Source organism: Enhydra lutris, unplaced genomic scaffold, assembly GCF_002288905.1.
Source record: "Enhydra lutris kenyoni isolate GAN:26980312 unplaced genomic scaffold, ASM228890v2 scaffoldscaffold42, whole genome shotgun sequence".
In the NCBI taxonomy this organism is placed as follows: domain Eukaryota; kingdom Metazoa; phylum Chordata; class Mammalia; order Carnivora; family Mustelidae; genus Enhydra; species Enhydra lutris.
The window spans coordinates 9,030,968-9,045,379 of record NW_019154126.1 but is presented as its reverse complement, the minus strand read 5'-3'; the positions used below and the strand labels follow the sequence as shown (position 1 = coordinate 9,045,379).

The following is a 14,412-nucleotide window of genomic DNA, read 5'->3' as shown; positions in this document are numbered from 1 at the left end:
AACAGAAGAGTACAAAGAAGGTTTCACACATATGGGAAAATCTGTAGGTGTATCAGTGGAAAAATGACAAGTTAGGAATATTAGGCAGTTCCTTGGGAAAAAGTAAAAAAGTAGATCTCTATCTCATACTACTCACAAATAAATAATCCAAGTGGATTAAAGAATTAAACATTAAAAAAAGCCTACAAAATAATTTCAAGAAAATATTAGGAAATATTAGTTTAATCTTGTGGCGAAATACAAAACTGATTTAAGAAAAAAACTAAAAAACAAAACCCATAACAGAAAAGATGAAATGATTATCTTTCTAAAAATGACAACCTCCGGGATGATAATAGACACCCATTAACAAAGTTAAGAGACAGAAAAGGCTGAGGGAAAATATTTGCATCACATTTTTAAAACAAAGAAAGAATAGAGTTCTTAGCAACTGTGAAGAAGATAGTAACCTTTCCCCTCAAAATGCCAAAAGCTAGAAAGAAGCAATTCCCAGAAGAGAAAATACTAAAAGCTGACAAACACACAAAAAGATGATCAGAGGCTCAGGAGGAATCAGAGAAATGTGAATTATCAGTAAATGACATATTAAAGATGGACAGTTCTGAGTGTGGCCAGGATACAGGAAAACAGTTAAGTTTTTAAAAGCAAAGTTGATATATTAGCAGTTGGTAAGGCTGATCTTAGAAGGTAATCTGGCTTTATCTATCAGGTTTACAGATGTTCTAAATAGATGAGGTATCATATGACCCAGGATTTTCATTCTTAGGTAGATACCAAAGCAAAATTAAAACATACATCCTCACAAAAACTTTTACATAAATGTTCCTAACCACATTATTCAGGACAGCCAAGTGGAAACAAGCTGAATGCCCATCAACAGATGAAGGAATACATAAAATATGGTCTCTCTACTAAGTGGGATATATTCACCAATTAAAAGGAGTACAGTCCTGGCATATGCTAAAACATGGCTGAACCTTGAAAACATGCCAAGTAAAAGAAGCCAGTCATAGAAGACCAGATATTACATGATTTTATTTATAAGAAATCCCCAGTTTTGGCAGATCTACGGAGACAGAAAACAGATTAATTGTTGCTAGGAGCTGAAGGGCAAGGCAATGATGGGGAGTGGCTGCAAATGAGCACAGGGGGATTTTTTGGACTGATAAAAAAATGTTCTAATATTGATCTGGTGACGGTCACATAACTCTAAGAATGTATTAAAAGCCATGGAATTAAAATAAATACATACATACCGTGGAATTATAAATTTTAAATAATATCACACATGTGGTACGTGAATTCTATCTTGATAAAGCTATTAGTAACAAATACAACACGCCTTTGGGGGCGCCTGGGTGGCTCAGTGGGTTAAGCCGCTGCCTTCGGCTCAGGTCATGATCTCAGGGTCCTGGGATCGAGTCCCGCATCGGGCTCTCTGCTCAGCAGGGACCCTGCTTCCCTCTCTCTCTCTCTCTCTGCCTGCCTCTCTGTCTACTTGTGATCTCTGTCAAATAAATAAATAAAATCTTTAAAAAAAAAAAAAACAAATATAACACACCTAAATTTTTATCACACATTCTATTTTTAGAAATCTATCCTACAAGAATACCTGAATATGTAAAAATTTATAAACAAAAATGTTCACTGCAGTATTTGTTTATAAAAATGTTAATATACATGTTCACCATAAACTAAAGGCAAAGACAAACTGAGAAAAATGTTTATTGCATGTTATATTATTTGTATATGTAAAATATATGACAGATCAAGCACTGACATCCTTAAGAATTAAAGGTAAGAAATATGCCCTCTTTATCTTTCACTGAGCCTTCTTGGATTTTTCCCTGGGTAACACATAATATTCATTTTCTCTCCAACTGCCCGATCTATACTTACTGGCAGGAAAAAGCCTAACTATAAGCCTTAGTGGTTGGATCCACTCTAAATCACTCTATGTAAACTCATCTCTCCCTCTTACTGCTGACTACGCATTTAAAAATTTCTCCCACGATCCATTTTTTTTTTTATTCCTTCTTCAAGCAGTGGACTCAAACCCTTTCTCTCCTTGATATGCCTCCAACTTCACCTTGGTCCACTCATTCTCAGCAGACTTCAAAATCTCAAAATTTCTCCCTATTTAAATCTTTCACACTTCGAATGCCTTTTTCTTTTCTCAGCACGTTCTTTCTTCCTGTTTTAGAACTATGCATCTTTCCAAGGTTACAGTTACTCCTGACCCCATTTACTTTGATTAAAGGTGGTTCCCTCCCCCTGGCCAACAAACAATGTAAGCGATTTCTATCCCCTAAAACAAAACCTACACACACCATCTCTTTGCCTTGGCAATCAGTTCCTCTCTCCCTCTTTCACCAGTAAAACTTCCTTGCTTACATGGCTAAAATATTTACTCTCTGTGATCTGGTTTCAAGTCCACTTGCCATGCTTCTTCATGTGTTCATTTGTTTAATAAGCTTTATCTGAAAACCTCCTAGTCATTTGTACTTTACCCTCAGGCACCTCATGAGCTTCCACTCTGCTGTGGTCTCTGACAGAGGCAGAGCGGTACAGCGGCACGAGGTACAGCGGCACGAGCTACGGTGGAATGAGCACGAGCTCTGGGTGTGGACACAGCAGTTTATGCCTTTGCTGTTTGACAAGGGTCAACTTACTCAATCACCCGAGGCTCACCTTTTTATCTACCAACATTAAGAATATACAGCAGTCTAAAACGCTACTTAGCCCAAGTACATAAATACTAGTTGCTCTCTCTTTCCTTCCATTCCAAATGCCTTCAATGACTGTCTTCCTCATGTCTGCCAACTAAAATGTAAACTTCTGAGTATTCAAGAGACTCTGCTGGGTTCTTACTTAGCCCCATGTTTAGGATCCTTCCTCTTACCAGTCTCCTTCACAGGTTCAGTGCTTTCATCTACTGGTCCTTAAACCTGTCTCCACATAAGAATCGTCTTGGGATAATTTTAAAATTATCATGCCCAAGCTCCACCACTCAGAGATTCCAATTTATTTATTTACTCTCTGCTGGGGCCTGAGCACTGACATATTTTTAAGCTCCCTGAGTGGTCATGTTTAGTCGGGATTAAGAATCAGGGGTCTAATCAGTCTGATCTGTCTCCAGCCCCTAAACACAACCTGCAGTTTTCTCAAAATGCCCTCTCACTCGTTCCATCTTGCCCCATCAAAACGTTAACTCCTACTTAGAGTCTCTCTGCTTACCCCAACATAAACATAGTGGGAAAGGTTTTCTCTTTCCTCTGTAATACTTTATTTCAACAAGCTTCATTTCATACTGCATTATGGTTATTTGGGTGCACATTCTGATTTCCCCAAACTAGGTTTGTGTGTTTTTGAGGGAAAGCTGAGTTCTCCCCATTGGCCAGTTGAGGCATTTTAGAAATCTGATCTTAACCTTCAGAACATCCCTTTGAGGAAGGCATTAAACCTCCATATTTATAAATAAGTAAATTGAAGCTAGGAGAAGTAAAGTGGCTTGCCTAAGGACTGTACAACTAGCACCTACTTATACTTTTTGTTTGTATATTACATATATCGCAACCTCCTCCCATGTTGTCAGTTCAGAAAAACATACAATAAATGCTGAATAATGTACAGATTTTTAAGTTTGGTGACTGAAAACAAATTCCTAATAATTCCTAACAATAAAGGGAAAATGAAAGACATATGCCCCGACTACCTTCTTTTCCAAGATAATTCAAGTAATTGCTTAGTTTTGATATTTAGCTATACTGAAAAAAAATTCACAGCGAGACAACAGCTTTGAAAGCTAATGTTTCAAGCAACAGAAAAGAATAAATTTGTACACATCAAGAACCAAAACTTGGATATCAGGAAAGTAAAAAATTCATGGCAAGAAAAAAGCCTATGGGAGGATAGGGGAGGAAAAGCCTAGGGAGGCAGAATAGCCTAGCTCTGAGAGGGGAGGCTTAGGAGAATCTGCAGAATGAGGAGAAAGGAGGACCATGGTAACGAGGATCAAGAGCCAGAGAAATGCCATCAAAGTCCAGGTGGAAAGAATTATGAGCCGTAGAATTATGAGTAGCAGCAAAGACAGGGACAAGTGGGATGAGATACTTCAACCCAAATTTAACAGGAGCCGGATATTCCTTTGATCATCTGAGATGATCTAAGATACTCCAGGCTCCTGAAACCATAGGGGGAAGGAAAAAGAGAGGGTGTGTAGAAGCCATATGGTGAGAGTATATTACTGAAGAAAGAATGACATACCTTTAACTGGGAGGATTAAGTGCCTTTACAGCTTTGAATCAAAGTAAGGTTCAAGAATGGAATGGGCTCATTTAAAAAAACAGAGCAAGGTAAATTTGTAGTTTCTTTGTCCCTAAGTTTTTTGTCCTTTGCCAGAAATCAGCAAAACTAGGTTCTCATTCTAACCTAAACACTAAGTGAATGATTGTGCATATTTTATCTAATGTGTAGAGGGAGAGAAGGTAGTTCTTACATTTCTTAAATAGTAAAATGAAAGGTTGGATTGTGCTAGGGTGCTTTAAACCTGAAATTATAAATTTTTACTGACCTTCAGCCCCCCTTAATATTATATCCTTTCCTGTTTTGTTAATTAGCTATACCTATTTCTAAAACTTGAGAATAATTCAAATTTAAGATCAAGATTCACTCATTTAAATGGAAGTAAAAAGAACAGCTCAATCATAGTATTTGCTTCTGCTATCTGGTGAAGTTTCATCTCATAGAATAAATAAATTTCCCTATGAACTATAGAAACTTCCTATATACAACTTCCTATATAGAACTTTCTATATAGAAGCTTCCTGTCCTATGCTTTACATACTCCAAAAAGAGGTACGTAGTAATTAATATAAGTTGAACGAGTAAATAACTGAATTTAAACTGACCCAGTCATAAGCTGAAGAGAATTTTACTCAGAACTATATATTAGCTCTTAATTGGATAAATTGGCCAATAATGTGTTTCACTTTAATGACCTTGGGAATGTACGAAGTTATAGCAAAGAAATAACTGACACCAGAAATGGAGGTGTGGTGGGGGGGGGAGTCACTTAAAGTTCTCAGATAACATTAATTCTGCCCAGCATTTCAGAAGAAATTATACACATTAAATGTAATATAGGAAAAACCACTAGATTCATATTTCAAATTGCATTACTTGTAATTATCAATTTTAAGAAAATGCAGTAGTGTCTGAGACTTACAGATATTACTGCATAAACATACAAGATTTATAGATTTAAAAGATCTATTTATTACTTTCTAAAGAAGTAAGTCATATAATCCCAATTTTATACTAGAGAAAACTAAAGGTAGATGAAGTAACTTGACTGAAATCTAAACACTTGGAATTTGAATCCAAGTTTGTCTACCTTCAAACTCCACACTCTTTAAGTGACAGTGCCTTGAAAACAGGGAAAGATTCTTCTATATTAAAGCACTTATGTTAACCTCTTAGTAACACAGAGCCATTAAGTAGGTGAATAACAATCAACCATACTCTAGGGAAATAGTCATCATCAAAGAGTAAACACAGCAAAAAATATACTTACTCATTCCTGAGCATTCTCTATCACCATCCCACACATTAGAAACAGCATGTCCCGTCAGTAGGAGGTTAATTAAACTTTGGCTAGTAATAAAAATGTAGAAGTAATTAAAACATGAATAAATTAGTTTTCACATCAAATGATCCCGTGGTAAAGCATAAATTAATGACTTCTACATTATGTCTGTTAAGAAACAAAGTTAGGAATACCTTACATTTTTATTTTATATGCTCAACAACAGCTTTTCGAAATGTATCACTTAGTGTATCATCACAATGGTATCTATTGTTCTATATGTTCATCTAAATTTAACAAATTTATCTAAGATATTATGTTTAAATGGATGGGAAAAAAGTTACTTAGACTAATAACTTACTTTATATTTATAATCATCTATAAATATATATGTAATTATTATTTTTTTGTTTGATGGACCATTGAATTTTAACCTTTGAGGCACAAAGATCTAAAGAGAAGAACTTATGTAACAGAGTGGGTTAACTATCACTGTTTGACTGATTTTAGTCCAATTATACAGAGCTTGGTGGGGGAGGTGGTTTCAGAGAAAAATAAGGAAAAAAATATCTCCCTCAAGCAGGAAAGCATTTACAAATAGGTAAGGATACACTTATTTCTAAGTCGAAAGGAGTCAATTGCATTCATTAAAAAATTAAGTGGAACATAAAGCAGAATTTGTAAAATCCTGTTGTCATCTTTAAAGAAAGTATGAGCCATGATAAATGCAATGCATACATAAACCTGAAGTGGAAATGATCATTTCACACAGAAAGCACAGACTACTCAAATCCACACACTTCACGCTGCCAACACTGACAAAAGTATCTGACTCAGATTTTCTTAAAGTCAAGTTTCTAAAAACTTTAGTCCATGAAGGGAAAGAACAGATTTTAGTTAATTACCTGCCATGTCCATATACAGGATCTATCAAAGGTTCATTTGAATCTTCAATTTCATTTTTTATGTTTTCAATGCCCTAAAGGAACCAAAAAATTCACTTAGTTCAAAAACTAAAAATGAAAATTACAGTTTATAAATTGACCATTTTTTATATAAATGAATAAAAGACATTTATTTAAGTAACTTTTCTCCTAAAAAATTACCCAGATTTGATGTGAGAGAACATATGAGATGATAATGGTAAGAGGAGCTCCTCTAAGAGTATCTTTTCTATCCTGGGCTCTATGCAGAGCACTATCTCATAGGTGATAGATCTTATGGCATGTTAGCTCAAGGGGTACTGAGAGAGATTTAAATTTCAGTAGGAGGGAGGAGAAAATTTTTAAATCCTAAGAGTTAATATTAATTTAATTTCAGGCCGAAATAAATTCAGATTTAACACATCTGCTAAGGTATCTGAAGTATTTACTTAGGCCTTTTAAAAAACTTATTAGTATTAAAGACATACACATGAGTGTTGATAGAGATATCAAATATAGAAAAGGTCTGAAACAGAAGAAAATAGAATTCTGATTGTGCATTCTCAGAATTATCAGTAATTTAAACATGTACTGATAAAATAAAGTGTAAAAGTAGGAGGGCAGGAAGCTTCTTTTCTTAAAAATGAATTTTCTGGTATTTTTTTTAATTCCTCAAAAGGGCATCCAAATCCCCAGAAGTCTAGGTAAGTCCAAGATTAGGGCATTTTCATTTCGTCAACCCTGAAAGAACGAATAACTGCCGTCACTGTGCTATTCACCTAAATTTAACCACTGGTTCTATGAGATTAAGGCCATTTCTAAGGATTAAAGGCATTAGTCAAAAATCCAAATATTTAACGAACGCCTAAATATTGTAGGACAATACAAACAAGTACGAGATTTTTGCACTTGCTGCCTTGTAACCAACACAAAACAGGCCATGATACAGCCAAAAGGAGTAATATGAAGAAGTGACATAATCACTGGTGAGGGAGGGGACATCATCTCAAAGACAAGCTCAAGTAAGAACTAGACATGATGGTTTATTGGCTGTAAAGGGAAGAGGAGGCATCAAAAGTTTTGAGCATAAACAACGGGGCGGGGGGGAATAATGAATAGTCAAAGCCAAACCCATAAGAGGCCAGACATCTTAAGTCCTACCCTCACTGCTCTTTACTACATCTAATCAACTACAAAGTACTTGTGGTTCTTTCTCTTAAATGTGCTTTTTAAATTTCCAAATTTAGAACACACTTCTAAATATGGTCTTTTTCTTTTCCATTTCCCTGGCTACTGCCCTAGCTTAGGTTCACCATTCAGTAACCACTCTTTCTTGTTTTCCTGACTCCAGTCTTCAACCTTACCACCAACTCCCTCTCACACAACTCTTACCTCAATTTAAGGAACCTTATCAACAAAAGATCTCACTATTACCTTGTCTAAAATTTTTGCTCTGTTCTAATATTGACCAAGTGAAACTGCAATTATTTTTTTGGACAGAATACAAGGACTTAACATTCTGAGCCTTTTTTACATAAATAAAATGCTGCAGTAATACTGAACTCCTTACAGTCCTTGTGGTGTTACACCCAAATTCATTATGCCTTTATACTTGCTGTTTCCATGGCTGAGAAAATCTTCCCACAGCTTTTTCTTCTAGAAAACTTTTCCTCATCCACCAAGACACTATATCCACCACAGGGTCCCTACTATGTAATGTCTGTCCTTGATTCCACCAAAAACAAACCAAACCAAACCCAAGATTCAGGCTACCTTCTATTCTACCCCCCTCACTGCCCCCATGCTTTGTGCATGCAAGAAATAAACACCTAAAAACAGAGCCCGCATGGAATTGTTAATGTGTCAATTTGCTTTTCACAGTACTGGTGAGGAATCATTTAAAAAAAACTGTTTCTCACATTATAATTCCAATCCCTAGCAGGGAGTCAATGCCCAATAAACATCTGTCAAATGAAAGAAGTCTGATAGCAGATATGACACATCTAGCAGGATACTCAACTGAGACTAACAGGGTGTTAGAGATAGGAGATTAGGAGTTGGGGAAAAAAAGGTAGAAGTATACGTGTTGAAATTAACCACATAAAAGTAAGTTGAGAGAATAAAATGCCCATAAGAGAAAAAGCGTGAAGATGACAGGGACTGAACATTTCTTCAATATAAAAATTTGGACCAGGAGAGAAAGGAGCTGGAGATAACAGGTAAAGAAGAAAATGAAGCTATCAAAAAAAGGCGGTGAGGGTTGGGGGAGATGGGATCATGCGACAATAATAAAAGGGAACTAGCACAGTGATTTATTAGGTAAGTTAGGAGAGGGAATGAGCGTCACAAAGAGCTTCCAGAAAGCATTAAGGTTGTCAAATGCCAGTTACTGCTAAGATCAAAGAAAATAAAACTCAGAAGAACTGAGTGCATTTCATAATTAGAATATCACTGATAACTTCTATAACATAGAAATCAGGAGTAAAACTAAGTTTGAAAGTGGTTAAGTACTAAGTGAGTGGTAAGAAAAGAGAACTAGATGATTCCTTATCATCAGCATAAGAGATTTTTATTCTGAGATTAGAAACGGTACCAAAAATAAAATTACTCATCACAGCATGAAAACCAGTACTGAACTCAAACTAATAAAAGCCAGAAGTATCTTCTTAAACAAACCTTTGTCAGTAACACAGAATACAGAAAAAGCAACACTCCAAATTTGTTTCCCCACATTGAATACTGGTCCAAGACAGCATCTTTTAATTCTGATAAACTTCTGAATGATCTCTTTCTGGGGGTGGAAAAAAAGAATTAAGTATTAGTATTAGAGATAAGAATGACTACATTGACAAATGGGAAATTTTTAAAATTGTCTTATACATTAAACTGTATATGTACAAATGAGATTTCTGTGTCTCAAATTTTCAAATACAGATTTAGCCATTAAAAGCAAAAGCTGCTGCTGACAAATGTTGCTAAATATATACCATTAAAACAGAATGCCTACTTGGCAGGAAAACTCTTCATCACTTAGGTGAACTGTCTGGCATCAATAAATTCTACAAATTACACATTTTTAAAGAATGAAGTAGCTTTAAGAGGTGTTCAAGAAAAAAAAAAACAAACTTGACTCTGTAAAGCCTGAAAATTATATAATAAATATCTGAATACCAAAGATAAGGTGTACATTTGTGGCTTCTTTTAAAAGAAAGTAATGTCGTATTTCAAATGCCACTTGTAATACTATCAATGTAGCTATCCTTACCTTTTACAATAAAAAGTTTAATGTTCTTGTGAAAATATGGCACTTTAACGAGAATCATAGAAGGCATATTTTGGCAAACAAAATAATTCAAATATTTATCTTATTAGAAATTTTTGTATTCATTCGGGTCAGAGAGACATTAAGCTAGAATGATTTTTTTCATTGTAAGCGATGAAGAAGCTTTTAATATTATAAAAAGGTGTATTCTGGTAGTTAGCTAATTTAGGAATCAGAATAATTTAAGTAAACATTAATAAATTACTATTTAAAAAACTGATAACAAATCAATCCTCAATTATATAAATCTAAGTACCTTTCCACAATATGAACAGACTTAAAATGGCAATGTGTCCACAAGGTAAGTATTTTAAATGTTCCAATGTTACTTACTGAATTAATGCATGAAATCGCTCAAAGCCAAGCTCTTCGACAGCCAAGGCAGCTATACATAAAAGACACTTTTCAGCACTACACATGGCAAATAAATGACACAAGATACACACAGCAGGCTGTAAATACTTTCAAGCAATCAAAATTTTCCCTATTTCCTTACTCCCTTAAAATTCTCTGTTTATTTTCAACTTTACTATAACACAAATTTTTATTTCAGGATCTTAGTTACCATGATTATAACTAAAATGGATATAATACTGAGAATGTAGAAGGGTGATTAAATGATAAACATTTATTTTCAATTGAATACTACATAAAATATGAGAAATTATTGACAGTGCTTCACACATCACTGAAATGTGTCTTGCACTTTTAAATAATCTTCCAAATCATAGATCCAAATAAAATCATCATAGCTAATCTTCTTCCTTTATAATATAAAATCTTTAGGTTAAGTTTAATTTTTAAACTAATGTGTATAAAAAGGAATAGCACTTTGAAACTACACAGGTTCAACGACAGCTTTAAGTCTGTTTCCTCATTTGTTGGTACAATTGTTAGAGGTTTTCAGTAACTCATTTAGATTATGATCATTAATACAGTACAATCATAAATTAAAAAAGCAAAGGAAATAAATCATTTAAATCCAAGGTGATGTTTATACAGCACTTTATACTAAGTGCCAGGCCCCTCTGTAATACAGGTTTTATCTCATTTAATCCTCTAACAACCCTATCATCCCCATTTTATAGAAGAGGAACCAAGGCAGAGAAGAAGCCTCCCTGGAGCACAATGCAATGAACAGCACAGCTGAGATTTGAATCCAGAGAGTTGGCTCCCTTTACAAAGATAACAGCTTTAAAGATCTCAAACATGAATCAAAATACTCCTAATTTATCACAATGAACAATTTTATATATATTTTATAAAGCAAATCTTAGTACTTTTAAATATTAATTCTTGTCAGAGAATGAAAGAAATTCATTATGAATTCAAAATTAAGATTTTTTTGAATTACAATTAAAAATGTTTCATTAGGCTCTCCTTTTCAAATCACTTTGATTTTCAAATGCTTTAAACTACTTTTAAAAATCTTTACCAGCCCAAATGGGTTAATTTCAATAAGCTTTTGATATGCATGGGAAACAAACTGAAATTGAACCTGAGCATTCACTATTGCAAACAAGTGTGCGTTACTGAAAGCCAAAACTACACACACCACACAAGCCAATGAAATTAATGTTTGTGCACAATGTACTACTGACAAGGGGAAAAACAGTTCACATGTAAAATTTCAGGATAAAATAAAAATTCAACCTAACCTTTTCCAAACTGTACTAATTGCTCTGCAGTGCTTGATTACCTAAATAATTCTACTGGGTATACACTATGAAAGTAGACATAAAGATAGTAATTTAGAGAGAAGAGGCAAGCAAAATAAAAAGCTTAGCAGGCAGGATGATGAAAAAATATAAAACACAAGAAAAAGAACATAGCTGGGAACAAAGGAAAGAACAGGTAAAACAGATTGTTATACGGAATAAAACTTTAATGTAAGTTCTTGGCATTTGTCAACATCTAAGGTAAATTCTCAAATTTTCAGTTAACAAAACTTTTCAAATTTTTACAGTCTTAACCTAAAAATAGATTTAATATATGGTTTCATTTCATGTCCACTTTTAAAATGAGGCAAAGTGAATTGGAAAACTACTAAAATATGTTTTTTGAAAAGAAATTAAATCTAATATGCCCACCTAAATTAGTTACTCAAGTACCAAAGTTAATACATTATATAGGCTATTTAACCTAGAGTGATTTAACCTCTAACTACAGAAATTGTACAGTGTACCCTATGGCACGTATAGATTATACTACAAAAATACTAACGAAAAATGTTAAAAGAAAAGATCGTACTGTTTTCTTGCATTTTAATGTATAGATTGGCTTTAAGCAGATAGTCTTTAAAAGAACTTTTAATTAGTCCAACTGTTCCTCTGTCAGAATTTTAATGTCCTAAGTGAAACTATTAAACGTGCTTTCATGCAACCCAGTAAAACCTGGAAAACAGTTTAAAATCAATCTTAAGATTTTTGACAATCATCCTTGGGAATATTTTCCACTTTTCTTCTTCAACTGTCATCATCGACTCTCAAAGTATATTAAATTCTTTTTGAAAGGCTATATTTAAAAGGCCTCAAAAGGAAGTTACTCAACTGTTTAAATTTTAAAAATTATTCCTTGCAAATGTACACCTATTAGAATTTGCCACTATAACTACAGGAGAAAGAAGACATTGACATTACAGAGTCATTTCAGCCTGTGGAGACAGTTGTGCCTCAGGGATAATCCTACATGGAAATTGAGATATATATCATGAGTAATCAAAATTTACTCTCTGTAAATCAGGTGTCCAATTTCTTTAAAAATAATTTCTGCAGAGATGATCATTAATGGAATGCATCATAGGCAGAATAAGTCACTTCTTCAATATAAACACATGGAACTACTAATAATCAGAAGTCACATACTAGCAAGATCATTCCTGAAAAGAAAAACAGAAAAGCAATTCTTTATCTACCTTCAGTACCACCAGAAGTCTTCATTTTACTACTGCATTCTGGCAGTTTTGAAGTTGATTACGTAAGAAGTTTCAAAGGCTACAATCCACAGAAAATGTATTTTTTATGAATAAGAATAGCTTTTGTTTAAAGAGAAATCTTAAATAATGAAAAACCTGAAAGAATAATTAAACCCTTTTTTAAAACTACCTTAATCTATATATGTAGACTGCATTACACAATGTCCAAAAAGTTCAGGAGGAAAAGAAATAATATGTAATGAAGAATAATGTTCCCATCTCTGCTCTAAGAAACTAAAGATATTTAAGAAATTTTCTAATGTCCCCAAAAATCCTTTTTTTCCCAATAGCAAGAAAACTAACATTAAAGCATCTAAAACTAAAGTACGTAGGATTATGTTCTTTAAACTTTCTGTATTAGAGTTCCAAAGCTCAGAAGAGATTGTCACCAAGCAGAAACTAACTAAAACTTATAGAGAAGTTTAAGAGATGCAAATCCTTTCTTTTTTCGAAAAATGACATGATAAACAAGTGCAATATCTTCCAGCAACTAACATAATTGACAGGGAAATGAAAAATTCTAAGGCTTATGAATTAAGCTCAGGCTAAAAAAAAGAAGTGTTAGGAAAATTTTAAGTATTTTTTTTCTTTAAAATTTTCAACAGTCTTATTAAAACAAAGGTACAAGAAATGACTTCAGGAAATAAAAATGTATCTTACAAGAATGTTCCACTTGGCAGCTAGACTCTGCACGACTCCCAGAAATACTAGCCGTTTCCTCGGCTGTCTTTCCTCTTAACCAGGAAACGAGGCAGTATGATCCAGAGTTGTCACAACAAGCACTCTCTAAAATATCACATAAGGTATGACAAAGGAGTTCCTTCCGCTCTTCCTCTAAAAATAACCAAAGTATCAGTTATAATGGCTTTCTTTGAAAAGAAAAAATCCTGTCATGGATAACAACATTAAGAATGTTTTAACTTAATAATGAAAACCAAGCATTTTAAGTGGAGGATTCCTCCCCCCATAAACAACTTAGGTTTAAAAAAAAAAGTGCTTAAGGATTAATATGTCATCAGTATTAAATATGGCCGTTAATTAGAAAAAGAATCCAGAAAAATGAAGAACTAAACATTAGGAGAAAGCATACGTTACTTGGAATAACCTGGTACTGATCGCTCCCCTTCCTGAGGCTGCAAAGGGAGCACTGGGAGCCATGAGGGCCCCTTTACTGCAGGACCAGGCACAATGTGAGGGCCTGCTGAGACTTCTATTTTTTCCTCATTTCTGAGTTAGTCTCATGTCTTTGATCTCCGTGTCCCATAGGGGTAAGGATAATGAGGTGACACACAGCACATACTGTACCACAATTCATTACAGTAGCAGACGCCATCGCGGTTACACTGCATAATACAGAAGCTCCTGATACTACACTGCAGTGATCTGAACATTAGACTTTTATAGAAAGGGGCAATGAGAAAATGCTCAACTTCTTCCTGGTCCTTAGCCACCTCCCCTTTCCAAGCAGGATAGCTCTCTAACAGTAGTACTGCCCCTGAAACTTTCAAAGGGGATACGATGTGTACACACATCCTACGTAAAATTTAATGCTATGGGGAGAATTTTACTTCTCTTAATAGACTAGCAGTTCTTTAAAGGCAAGAAT

The 14,412-nt window shown here is 34.3% G+C and overlaps 1 protein-coding gene across 3 annotated transcripts in view; it reads right to left on the bottom strand.

The window, feature by feature from the left end:
* LOC111155564 (MINDY lysine 48 deubiquitinase 3) overlaps window positions 1-14,412 on the bottom strand; it is an 86,668-nt gene that overhangs the window by 53,834 nt on the left and 18,422 nt on the right. Inside the window, exons 4-8 of one of the 3 annotated variants that reach the window (XM_022515802.1) lie at window positions 13,467-13,640; window positions 10,166-10,217; window positions 9,187-9,301; window positions 6,493-6,566; window positions 5,576-5,655 (exon numbers count right to left, since the gene is read on the bottom strand). In XM_022515802.1, coding sequence (XP_022371510.1) covers window positions 5,576-5,655; window positions 6,493-6,566; window positions 9,187-9,301; window positions 10,166-10,217; window positions 13,467-13,640 — 495 coding nt within the window. Of the gene's footprint in view, window positions 1-5,575; window positions 5,656-6,492; window positions 6,567-9,186; window positions 9,302-10,165; window positions 10,218-13,466; window positions 13,641-14,412 lie in introns of those variants that run through there. The other 2 variants (XM_022515804.1, XM_022515803.1) reach the window with 2 other exon arrangements.